Source organism: Eublepharis macularius, chromosome 16, assembly GCF_028583425.1.
Source record: "Eublepharis macularius isolate TG4126 chromosome 16, MPM_Emac_v1.0, whole genome shotgun sequence".
Taxonomy (NCBI): domain Eukaryota; kingdom Metazoa; phylum Chordata; class Lepidosauria; order Squamata; family Eublepharidae; genus Eublepharis; species Eublepharis macularius.
The window spans coordinates 2,276,005-2,289,465 of record NC_072805.1 but is presented as its reverse complement, the minus strand read 5'-3'; the positions used below and the strand labels follow the sequence as shown (position 1 = coordinate 2,289,465).

Here is a 13,461-nt window from a genome sequence, read left to right as displayed (position 1 = left end):
TATGTGTGGTCTTACATTCACATGCTGGCTTTCCCCCAAGTGGAGCGTGTGTCTATTAATTTCACAGGTTCTCTGGCTGTGTGGTTGTGTTTGCAGGAGTCTGGGTTGCTAGTGCAGAGCATCAGTTTTGTTCTGCTTCTCTCTCCCTGGCATTTGTGTCATTCTTTTCACTCTAGTTGGGAAGGGGGCGATGCAGTTGCTCCCCTTCACTTGTTTTGTATCCTGCCTGTTCTGTTAAAAGTTGTAGCGGCCACGAAGATGACCTTTCTTTTTCACAATTTTAAAAATCTCCACAATTCCATGGGCTAGCTTGCTCGAGTGCCTTCCCCTTTCCGTTTGTTATACCTCATTTGGTTATGGTTGAGATGAAAGTGAGAGCGTGATCCAAGATGGCGTGACACTGCTTGGTTTAACCCTTTGTTTGGTGGGATGCTTTTGTAAAAGTTGAGTTGCTTGGTTGGCATCATGAGAACAGAGGCGTTTCTCCCCTTTCCCTCTTCAGAGTGTTAAAAAAATCCCTGATAAAGCATTTTATATGCTGCTTTTCTAGAAGATATGAACACTTTTGAATTATGTATTACATATGTCCTGTTTCTTTTATTCCACCTGCCATCCGTAATTGTTGCAAAAGCTCACAAATTTCTCGCTATTTGTGTTGCTCATGTATGTGTTCCTTTGCCATGTTGTCAGCTACGGGTTGTGTTAGCAGGGAAAATAACAAGTGAGGAGTGAGGAGCTGTTCAGGTGAGGAGCACTGGCCCAGTGCCTGGCCAGTCTGTCTGCTGTGCTACTCTCTCACAAAGCAGCCCTGGCATGGCTGTGCCTGGAGGAGTGAACCAGCCACTCAACTCTACCCATCCGCATGAGCAAAGATGAGGTATAACACGGAATTCAAACTCTGTCCCCCATCCCAGAGGACTTGGGATAAAGCTCCTCTGTCTGTCTGTCTGTCCATGGGATCAAGAGGTGTGTGACTGCGTGACCGAGTGCACAGAAGACTAATGGGAAAACACTTGTAAGTTAGTTCACTTGCACAAACTCAGGTAACTTGTTTTGAGTAGTTCCGATGAGCATCTTCATGTGTCCATTAGGGATGCACAAACACTTGCTGGTTCAGCTCACATTTCGTTTACCAGCAGCAATCAGGCAATTGAGAGGCTGTTTGCAGCCTCTTTGCAGGAACAGGCTACTGGCAGCCATTGGAAGCCAATTCCCAGCTGATGAAGGATTCCTTGGGCGTCAGCTTTTGATCTTCTGCTACGGAAGTTATGCTGGGTACCCAATAAAGACTTGGGGGGTGGGGAGCATGAGGAGCCAACTCACAGCTAATTGCAGGGATCTGCTGGAAGGCGAGCTCTTCTGATCTCCCAGCCTGGGAAGTTTGCTGCACTGCAGCCTTGTGGGGGAAGGGAATTAGAAGCCCAGTGGTTCCCTTTCCCCCCCTTCCCACCCCAAATTGTCACTGAGGTGGCAGCCAAAGTTGTAAGATTCAAGTGAGCAAAAATGAAGAATTGTTTTCTCTCCACTGAAATGGACAGCTTGGGCTGAGGAAATCAGGAGCCATCTGCCCCTACCCTCTGATTCTGTTCTCTGCAGCCCAAATTTTCAGTTTAGGGTGGAGGGAGGGGAGGAGGAGTAGATGGCCACTTCCTCCAAGTTCTCAGTTTGGTATGGTGGGGGAAGAGAAACAGATGGCCACTTCCTCCAAGTTCTCAGTGTGTAGTGTGTGTGTGTGTGGACAGATGGTTTCTTCGCTCCCCCAGCCCAGCCATCACCTTCTAGAGAATAGAAGCAGATTTTTCCAGTTCTGCTGCAGCCCCACTTGTCAGCCCATTTTGCCATTTTGGATGGAGGGAAAAATTGCCTCCTTCATCTCTACCCAAACCCGTCTTTCTATTCTTTGCAGCTCAAGATAACAGCTGGGGGGGGGGGGGGAGTTGGGCAAACACTCTGCTTCTCTCCTCCTCACACCTGGAACTGCTTTGGCTGCTGAGATCAACAGAGGCCTGCTTCTTTTCTTTCCAACCCAGGCTGCCGATTTGGGGCAGAGGGGAAAAGAAGCTGCCTGCTGCCCACCCCCCACCTCCACAAGCTTTCTCTTGAGCTTCAGCTTTGCTGGCATAGATGGAGAAGCTTGGAAGGATGGTGTGGTGATCAGACAGAGAAACTCAGCCAAGATTGCCTGAGAGTTGGCTTTTGATCTCCACTGTCCAACTTCTTACTAGGCCCCTGTGAGGCGGGGACCGAGCAAGAAGTTTGGGAGGCAGTTTCTCTTTGGCAGGAGTTCCAGGTGTTACCTCCAGGAGCTGAACAGGTTGGGTGATCAGTTCATCTATGTTTGGGACGGCCAAGCACAGTATGTTCAGCTACCAAACGCGTTCACCATAAAATCCACAGTGCTCTTGTGATTTTTCTCCTGCAACACAAGCTGGATCAAACCTTCCATTTTAAAAATAGCAGCAGGTTCTGTACTGAAGGAGGTTCCAGAAAGAGGGTGGTGGCGTAACAAGAACCCAGCAGTATCCACTAGTTTCAGCTGTTCTTTCATCCTTGCTGTCCACAGGAACCTGACTCCGAGCAGCAGAAACTATTCCTGGAGCAACTCAGGGTGTCCCTAGCGATCTCTAAAGCAGGGAGGCCCAGCAATATGCCTGAGACACATTAGGATTACTTGGCGTGTTTCGAGATGTTTGATTAACCAAGAGGGCAGCGGCACCCACTGCTTTGAGGGCTTCAGAACATGAAACAGGCCTAGCATGATGGGGAGGGGGCATCACTTTGCCACACCCAGACTGGCTTTGTAAAAGATCCATTCTATTGGCCCTTTCTCATGCTATGGAGGACAGGTGAGCTGCACCCAGTGTGCCTTGCATCCAGGCATAGTGTCCGTGGTATGAGGCACGGAGCCTGTGTGCTACCACTTTTATAGTGGGCCCTAGGGATGTGCGTTTCGGCATTCAGAATGCCGAAAGAATGCCGAAACAAAAGTGTTTCGGCTTCTTTCAGGGAATGCCGAAACGTTTCGGGGAATCCCGAAACGTTTCGGGTAGCCGAAAGAAAAAAGCCGAAACGTTTCGGGATTCTTTCGTCTTTCATTCGGCTTTTCAATGGGAAAATGCCTCCGTCTTCCCGGACGTCTGGGGGAGGCATCTTCCCACCGAATAAGCCCAAAATTGGTGGGGACCTTCCTCTAACCCTTCTCTAACAACCACCCAAGTTTCAGACAGATTGGACTTTGGGGGGCCATGTTATGGCCCCCCAAAGCAGGTCCCCCCATCCTCCCATAAAGGAGCATCTTCTTCATTATTTCCTATGGGGAAAAAATGAAGAAGCAGGCTTCCTTTGCCAGGGGTGGCATTTTGCATGCAAAATGCCCCCTTACCCTCAGGGGCCCTTCTCCCACCCCTCCTCCCACCCCCCACCAAGGCTCAGCCTGCTCCCACTTGGGGGGGCCATTTCATGGCCTCCCCAAGTAGGTGCTCTAATCTCTACCACTGACAGCTGGGGGAGGCTTGTGTTGCCAGGGGTGGCATTTTGCATGCAAAATGCCCCCCAACCCTCTGGGGCCCTTCTCCCACCCCTCCTCCCACCCCCCACCAAGGCTCAGCCTGCTCCCACTTGGGGGGCCATTTCATGGCCTCCCCAAGTAGGTCCTCTCAGCCCCTAAATTCCACCCCTTACAGCTCCACACAAACCCAATTCCCCCCAGCTGCCACACACAGACCCAAATCCCCACATTAGCCCCTCACAGACCCAAATCCACCCCCACCTGCCCCACACCCATAACCCCAGGAACAGGCTGGCAAAGGCCAGCCCTCTCCCTTTGTTCCCTATGCTGGGAACTTCTAAACTCTCTTTCCCTGGGCAATTCTGCACAGCCCAGGGGTGCCACAATGGTGGGCACACTTCTGATTGCCAGCTGGTCCCTGTGAAAGAGCACCTGAACCACAGACACCCTCCCTCAAATTCCCCCACCACCTACAGAGATGGCTGGCCAGCCAGCCCCATTGTTCCCTATGATGGGAACCAACTGCACAACAAAGAATAAAACAAGAACAACACAAAATAAAGTTTTTTAAAAATTATTTTCTCCCTTCCAAAGTACAAGTAGGCAAAGCATTATGACACATAACACCAGCAGTCCCCCACACAGAAAAATAACACAACTCACTTAACATCAGAGAATCACAAAGCACGATTCCTGTCAAAAACACTTTATTTCTTGAACAGCTTTAGGCTACACAGCAGGGGGGGAACACCAAAGGGCATGGCAGCAGTATCTTACACAAAAATAACACAACTCACTTAACATCAGAGAATCACAAAGCACGATTCCTGTCAAAAACACTTTATTTCTTGAACAGCTTTAGGCTACACAGCAGGGGGGGAACACCAAAGGGCATGGCAGCAGTATCTTACACAAAAATAACACAACTCACTTAACATCAGAGAATCACAAAAACACAATTCCTGGCAAAAACACTTTATTTCTTGAACAGCTTTAGGCTACACAGCGGGGGGGGGAACACCAAAGGGCATGGAAGCAGTATCTTACACAAAAATAACACAACTCACTTAACATCAGAGAATCACAAAAACACAATTCCTGGCAAAAACACTTTATTTCTTGAACAGCTTTAGGCTACACAGCAGGGGGGGAACACCAAAGGGCATGGAAGCAGTATCTTACACAAAAATAACACAACTCACTTAACATCAGAGAATCACAAAAACACAATTCCTGGCAAAAACACTTTATTTCTTGAACAGCTTTAGGTTACACAGTAGGAGGGCACAAAAGGGCATGATAGCAATGTACTACAAAAAATAATACAACCCACTTCACCGTTTTTGACAGCAATTGTGTTTGTGTGATTCTCTGATGTGAAGTGAGTTGTGTTATTTTTGTGTAGTACACTGCTTTCCTGCTCTGTGGTGCCTTCCTACTGTGTAACCTAAAGCAGTTACAGAAATAAAGTGCTTTTGACAGCAATTTTTTGGGGTGATTCTTTAATGTGAAGTGAGTTGTGTTATTTTTGTGTAAGATACTGCTTCCATGCCCTTTGGTGTCCCCCCCCTGCTGTGTAGCCTAAAGCTGTTCAAGAAATAAAGTGTTTTTGTCAGGAATTGTGCTTTTGTGATTCTCTGATGTTAAGTGAGTTGTGTTATTTTTGTGTAAGATACTGCTGCCAAGCCCTTTGGTGTTCCCCCCTGCTGTGTAACCTAAAGCTGTTCAAGAAATAAAGTGTTTTTGACAGGAATCGTGCTTTGTGATTCTCTGATGTTAAGTGAGTTGTGTTATTTTTCTGTGTGGGGGACTGCTGGTGTAATGTGTCATAATGCTTTGCCTACTTGTACTTTGGAAGGGAGAAAATAATTTTTTAAAAACTTTATTTTGTGTTGTTCTTGTTTTATTCTTTGTTGTGCAGTTGGTTCCCATCATAGGGAACAATGGGGCTGGCTGGCCAGCTATCTCTGTAGGTGGTGGGGGAATTTGAGGGAGGGTGTCTGTGGTTCAGGTGTTCTTTCACAGGGACCAGCTGGCACTCAGAAGTGTGCCCACCATTGTGGCACCCCTGGGCTGTGCAGAATTGCCCAGGGAAAGAGAGTTTAGAAGTTCCCAGCATAGGGAACAAAGGGAGAGGGCTGGCCTTTGCCAGCCTGTTCCTGGGGTTATGGGTGTGGGGCAGGTGGGGGTGGATTTGGGTCTGTGAGGGGCTAATGTGGGGATTTGGGTCTGTGTGCGGCAGCTGGGGGGGAATTGGGTTTGTGTGGGGCTGTAAGGGGTGGACTTTAGGGGCTGAGAGGACCTACTTGGGGAGGCCATGAAATGGCCCCCCCAAGTGGGAGCAGTCTGAGCCTTGGTGTGGGGTGGGAGGAAGGGTGGGAGAAGGGCCCCAGAGGGCTGGGGGGCATTTTGCATGCAAAATGCCACCCCTGGCAACACAAGCCTCCCCCAGCTGTCAGTGGTAGAGATTAGAGCACCTACTTGGGGAGGCCATGAAATGGCCCCCCCAAGTGGGAGCAGGCTGAGCCTTGGTGGGGGGTGGGAGGAGGGGTGGGAGAAGGGCCCCAGAGGGTTGGGGGGCATTTTGCATGCAAAATGCCACCCCTGGCAACACAAGCCTCCCCCAGCTGTCAGTGGTAGAGATTAGAGCACCTACTTGGGGAGGCCATGAAATGGCCCCCCCAAGTGGGAGCAGGCTGAGCCTTGGTGGGGGGTGGGAGGAGGGGTGGGAGAAGGGCCCCTGAGGGTAAGGGGGCATTTTGCATGCAAAATGCCACCCCTGGCAAAGGAAGCCTGCTTCTTCATTTTTTCCCCATAGGAAATAATGAAGAAGATGCTCCTTTATGGGAGGATGGGGGGACCTGCTTTGGGGGGCCATAACATGGCCCCCCAAAGTCCAATCTGTCTGAAACTTGGGTGGTTGTTAGAGAAGGGTTAGAGGAAGGTCCCCACCAATTTTGGGCTTATTCGGTGGGAAAATGCCTCCTCCAGGCGTCCTGGAAGACGGAGGCATTTTCCCATAGAAAAAAGCCGAAAGAATGCCGAAATAATGCCGAAAGAATCCCGAATCCCGAATCCCGAAAGAGATTCTTGTTTCGGCTTTCAGCTTTAACGATAGAGAATTTTCTTTCGGCTTTCTACTTTCGGCTATAGCCGAAAATTTTTGGCTTGCACACCCCTAGTGGGCCCTTTTGAATCCTGCCTGCCCCAGCTGATTATGTCGCCTTTTTGTTTTTTCACTGCTGGGCTTCACCAAACCAAACGGGGGTGGTGGTGGTGGTGGTGGTGTCACTCTAGTGTTTCTTTCTGTATGTTCCTTCCTATACTCTGCATGCCCCCCCTCAAAGCCACCTCTCATTGGGAGCAGCCAAGTCACTACACCTGGACGCAGCGTCAGCTCTCCTAGGGAACGACATGTATCATCTGGGGAGCCACAAGGCAGCAGAAAGGTCTCTGGTGCACCACTAATTTGGACAGCCACCCTGTTGGCAAGTGTCCTGCAGCATGGTGCGTCACCTGCCATTACTGGAATGGAACAGGCTGGAAAGTGGCAGGCCCTGGGTCTGTTTCATGTCAACACAAACCGACAGTCCCAGCCCAAATTCTAGACAGGGAGTTACCCCCCCCCCCCTTTCTGCATTAGACATTATAGAACAAATAGTGAGCCCAGAGATATTGAAGTACTGAGGAGACCCAAGTGGTAACTGGGCTTAGTGGGACATAATGCGGGTTTATCATCAAGTAGTGACGTGTGGCCCCACCATGCTGAGAAAAAAATCTGTGGGAAGGTGGTGAGTGGTGGCGGCTATGTTTGCAGAATAACAGGTAAAGTAAAAACATAGCCAAAATTAACCACGCAGTGCAGATGTCTTAAGGAGGTGCACAAAAACGTCAGGGGGGAGAGAGATGTGCCAGGCGGATAAAACAACGACCAGATGGCTGAGGTGTGGGGAGGAAAAAGAGACCGGGGAGTGAAAATAAGGAGATTGGGCTGGTTGGGGGAAGTGGAGAAACAGGCATGTGGAAAAGTAAAAAAAGTAATCAGCTGTAATTACCCCTGTAATCAGGAGGGCAACGGGGTACCCTTGTGAGTAAGAAAAGGCAGGGGAGAGGGGAGCAGGAAGGAAAGAATGGGGGGGCAAGGGGGGGAAAGCAAAAGGGGGAGCTGGGAAAAGACATGAGAGGGCAGGAAGGAAACGGAGGAGGAGGGGGAAGCAATGGGGAGGGGATCCACTGAAGAGATGGGGGGGGCTGATTTCCCGTTCCCAGAAAGCTTTGCTGGTGTTCACTAGTACCATCCGGCTCATAGTTAGCAGCAAGTCCGGCAGTCACAGTTCTGACCTGATTTGCTCCCTCCTTTGATATCCAATATAAGTAGAAGCAAAATATTGTCTCAGGCTCCAGTTGGGAAAAGGGCAACTCCTTGAGTTACAGGGCATCTCTGCCACGGGGCCGGCAGCGTATGGCTCGGTGTGATGGTAGGGGCTTGGATGGGTTTATTATGACCTGACTGCAGCTCTCAGCTGGTGCATTCCACTGGTCAAAACAGCACTAGGCACATTTGTTTCTTGCGCACTCAGCACGCGCAGATAGTGATAGAATTGTTCCTGGTATTTTAAAAATGCAGACAGGAATCATAAAAACATTTTAAACCCCTTAAGTATGAATATTTTAGACACAATTGAAATGCACAGGAAAAATGAAAGAGTAACTTAAGGGTCCACCACTTAGACTGCAGGTGGCGAGTTGCCTATTGGAACGTTCTCCCAGATGTAAAGACAGTTACTGCTCATGGAAAACGAGCACAGCAGGGTCCGTGTCCATCGGGGCCCCTTCCCCTTGGCAGGAAGTTTCCCATGGGCACCTTTTTAAAAAGCTTGGGTTGGATCCAACAATCCACTTGCACAAGGAATGTAGGTGTTTGCCATGCTGTCCTGCTCCAAACAGTCCCTGCTTACCTGGTGCTGATACAATTTCACCTTCTCCCCCCTTCACACTGTAGCTCCCCCAAATATGTGGGGTTATTGGACCATGTGGGTCTGACCCCAACTTTCTTGGGCTCAGCAAGGACTGGGGGGGGGCATGGAAAACATCCATGCTCCTTGCACTGATGGTTGTGGAGTCCAAGTCAGTGTTCATACTTAAGACTGAAGTGGCACAACCTTCAGAGAAAATCCTTATTTAAGGATTAAGCTAGCCTAAAATGAAATATTTGGAGTTCCATGACTGGAGCTCCTTGTGTGTCTTATGGTTCGCAAAAGCTGTTCGTGGAAAGGAAATAATAGCTTTCCCCAGCCTACTTTTATCCACGAAAGTATTAAAAGTCAGCCATAATCAATGCTCCGTCCATTTTTTTTAAAAGTAGGGGGAATGCCACGGAGAGGACAGAGTTAAATCTCCTTTCCTCCACTGGGGCTCTATCCACATCCCTGCAAGACTAGTCAGACATTTCAACCCAATGAATGCCACATGCCACGTGGCCTTTACTTTTGGTGCTGCTTGAAGCATCATCTGTCTGTAGCTGCCAGAATTAGAGTGAAAAGACGATTTGGGTCAGAGTTGCCAAATGAAGCACTTGGGCATCTGACGGATGCTAGCAAGCAGGGCACCAGTGGGTGCAGGGCTGAAGTGTAGATAAGGAAAATGAATATACATAGACGAATATGGAGGAATTCGTGCTCTCCGCTATGCCCATGTCAATGTAACTAAGGATTTGCTCAGGGACGTTCTATGCTATAAACATTCTGTCCTCATTAGCGGCAATGGACAAAAGTCAATGAGCATGAAACTTTATTCTTAAAAAAATCTAAAATGCATATTCTTGTATCAATTTGTGACGAAGTTTTTAGGACAAAAATGGGAATTGCCACAATTCTTTTAAAGGAAGATAATTGTTTAACGGACCCTGCAGCAACTGGAGAATTCCCTCTTCCCCAATCTGAAGGGTTTTGCCTAAAGTAATTTACTTGCAGGTGACGACATCCCACGTCATTGCTCTGTAGCTGCAGACACAGGACACATCTTTGTGTCTGTTGAACCAAACAGTATTTTATGTGTTCCAGACATGGGTTGACAAATAACCCTCATGTGTGAATGAGACCTCCCTCCACACACACCATTAGTGTAGTGGATTTGGGGCCTTACAAACACACAAGGCATAGCTTACATTCACTAGCCTGTGGATGCTGAAGGCTGAAAAGCTGCCGAGTGAAGTGAAGGTCGGCTTTGTCTGTTGTACCACATGATCCAAAAAGCGCAACACAAATGAAATGGCACCTTCTGTGGACACTGCCAAGGATTGCCGTACTTCTAATTGGCAGCTTTTTTGGAATTTTTATTGATTTGATTTATGCTATTGACTTGGATTGTTTTATTGATGTTATTCTTATTGCCTATTTGCTTTGTTTAGGTTTATTGATGTGAGCTGCCCCTAGGAAGTCTGGAGAGGGAGCACTCATATTTTCTCCATAAAAATCACATTGCTTCTTCACTGGTTTGCTTCAATTTATTGTCACGCCATTCTTGAACGCTTCACCAATATTTTCAGCTCATCCTATGTTTGCACTTCTTTGAGCAGGTTTTTGTGCCTTTTGTGAAAGGGTGAAAGCAGATGGGCTTCAGGGAAGAGGAAATGCTTCCCCGTTGGAAGCCACTGGACTGATACTCCTTGGATATGTATCTCGTTGAAAGCAATGCACACCGGAGGAACACCACCCTCGTTCAGAAGTAGGACACGGATGCACATTCCTTCCAAAGGCACCACTGTGTGGATGCACCACCTTCAGTGGCACACACATCCCAGTGCCAAAGGAGCAGGAGCCCAGCCTGCTTGACCGGGGGAAGGGTTGCCCTTGCCAGCTCGGGAGCAGGGGACAGGTGGGGAAAGCGTCAAAGGAGGAGTCAGCAGTTCTTCCTGCCACCCAGACACTATCAGCTTTTCCCACAGAAAACTGAAACTCACACCAATTTTGGTCCAGGACTAATTGGAGTGGTGACTTACAGTGGCTATTGCTAGAGATCATGGAACATGGCTGTGGAAGGGCTGAGCCTGGGAGTCAGGGCTGCCAAGTTTGGGTACCATAAAAAGTTAACCAATTGTTAAGAGCTTAGATCATTATTGGCTTTTTAGCAACAGAGTGTAGGAGTCATTCAGATATTTTTTATCACCTTGAGAAGGAGTGTGGGTATTAGGTACTTGTGTGTCTCTGTGTGTGTGGAATCTCAGACCCCAGCACACTGGTCCTCCTCTTCCTCCTCTTTCTGCTTTTCATCCACTCTTCTCCCTCACCGCTGCTTCCTTCCGTCCCACCTACCTCCCCCCCCATCACTTTCCCTCCTGTCCTTCAATTCTCCCCTCCCTCTCCTGGCAACCCCTGTGGCTTCCTAGCCTCGTTTTCTTGACTCCATTCCACCTCAGTTTTGCCTTTCACTGAGATCTCATGACATATCTGAGTGAGAACATTTAAAAATTTTCTTCATTCCATCTCCTCCTTTTTTTTAAAAAATAGATTTTTTTCCTGCAAAACCTATGGCCCTGCTCCTTGATGAAATTCAGAATTAGATCTATGACAGCCTTCACTCCAACAAACTGGTTGGCATTAAGGAAAACTGTTGGTTAAAAACACAACCTCCTTACTTGGTCTTGATGCTGGCTTGGTGGTCTCGAGTGGGCCAGTTTGTCTGGTAGCCTTCTATCAAAGCCATGTCCATTCTCCAAATGAGACTCCCGAGGTTTGTCGAACCAATCTGTTTCTTCCCGGCGAAGGTGGTAGGCTTTGAAAACCAAGGACATGTCATAGGTTCTTCTGAACCAGAGATATGAGAAGAACAATGTTCCCGCATGTGCAGTCAACATGCATACAGCAGTTAATAAATGGCCATGCATTGAAAGCAAAATAACAGGCAAGATTAGCAGCAGCAAAGCTCAGGTTAGTAATAAGTGACAGAGAGAAGATGCAGCCTTGTTGACTAAGGATACCTAGGAGAAGAGACCTCAGATTGTTACCACCACCTCAGCAGCCTCAGTTGGGTAATTAAATAAGCTGATCAGAATTTCAGGCTTCTGCCTCTGCCTTCTGTACCAGTCCCTAAGGATGACCTTTTGCCCTCAGTTCCATCACAAATGTCTGCATGGAACACGTATTTATCACCACACCCTTCATGTCACAAAGTATGCAGAAACATAGTTGGTGGCTGTTCCTGAGTTCTGAAGCACTCTTCATGTTTAGGTTCACCCAAGTTCAAGTCTGGCCTTTCCCTGTAATTTATATAAGACTTTGGTTACACAGGAGTTTGGTGGATAAGTACCATGCTATTACATCTTAATTATTTAACTTTCAATGTCAGTCTGGAGTCTGTAGGATGGGGCAGAAAGTTTTGATGAATAAATCAAAATGCTCTAAACCTTGTCAATATTGACTCAGTCAGAGGCTTGCCAAGTTTTCCCACAGATGAGAATCTTCTGCCCTTGAGTTCCATCTTTGAGAGACGATCTGAAGATCCAGCCCATCTCTTCCCCTACCCCAGTCTCCTGCTACTGTTAATCTACCTGCCATTGTTACAGAGTACAAGAGTGCCCACGATGACACACTACTCAGTGTTAGGGGAGGAAACCAAGCAAGGACCTGGTTATACGTGACAGAATGTGTTATCCGGGAGTCCCCCACAAACTCCTTTTTATTTTCTGACCCTGTAAATAGGGGGAAGAGAAGCATGTCTCTGGCAGTCTATTTTTTCCTGCTTTTTGACGAGAAGGGGCTTTCCTGAATTTTGGCTTATTTCTTATGATAATGTTAAAGCCTTGTAACTCTCCTTTAAAGCACAGTATTGCCTTTTAATGGAGATGCAGATTAAGAGAAATTGAGTGTATTTAAACTGCTCCCCACCCCCTTCAACTAGGGAAAGGAGGAGAAACAGATTCAAAAATGGTCTTTTGATTATTGCTCCTCAAAAGGTATGTTTTCAAATGTGGCAGGTGGTTTCTTATTCACTCAAAAAAAATTTAACTTCTAAGTTTGTCAAATGATTATCCAATTATAGTGGTAAGTACCTCTGAGAACTGCTTTGTTTTTTTTAAAGGACATTGATATGCAATGGTAAGGTTGCACCTGTGACTTCTGCTTCCAATGCTATATTGCTAAATTGCTTCATTTTATGAATGTGTGTATTAGGTTCATACTTATTAGTTTAAAGTTAACAGAGATGTTAACTGCAACATATGAAATTTTAAATGAAGGCCTCATAATTGCAGTCAGAGAAGTCAGATGCTAGGAATTGTAAACAAAGGAGACAGGGTGGAGCAGTCGCATCATTATGAAGATAAGTTAGAACTCAAGTTTTTTGTAATGTTTAATCAGGCCCAGATTGTGGCCCAGCGACTGAAAGCAGCTCCTCTGTGGACTGAGGCTGTTATGGGCACACAGCCCCCTTTTGGGAGGAGGAAAACTGGCAAGGCCCTTGAGATCCACCACTGAAAAACCCCAAGCCAGTCCATTTGGGCCATTCTTCTGCCTTTCGCTGTAGCAACCCATTAGTCACAAGATTTTAATGCATAAAGAAGTCAAAAAGAATGCCCTCCTGGCCACGGCTTGCCTCTCAGGGCAAATGGAAAGGCAGGTAACAAATCCACAATACTGTCATCTTCTAGCTAAAGCAACTTTGTAAGAGGGAGCAAGAAGAGCCCGCAGGTGGTGCTCACAGAGGTGGTGCTTCCCTCTCATAGAAACGTGGGTATGTTTGTGAAGTAAACACTTGTTGGGAACCCTGCAGGAAGAAAAACAGCAGGGGAGGGGGGCGGATTCGGTCAGAAAAATGGTGGGAAAAATAAAGCAACTCCAATCTCTCTCTTTCCAAAGCTGCCTTGGTTAACAGCAGATATTGGGGTTTGGCCCTATCAATTAAGGTTTTATTTATAACCCACATGTCCTGGTTTTCCTTTGGGGAACTTAGTAGGG

The 13,461-nt window shown here is 47.5% G+C and overlaps 1 protein-coding gene across 1 annotated transcript in view; it reads right to left on the bottom strand.

Moving 5' to 3' along the window:
• Window positions 1-13,461, bottom strand: part of PCLO (piccolo presynaptic cytomatrix protein) — a 303,767-nt gene that overhangs the window by 121,202 nt on the left and 169,104 nt on the right. The window contains exon 9 of the mRNA XM_055000594.1: window positions 11,145-11,281. Within this exon, the coding sequence (XP_054856569.1) occupies window positions 11,145-11,281 (137 nt within the window). The remainder of the gene's footprint in view (window positions 1-11,144; window positions 11,282-13,461) is intronic.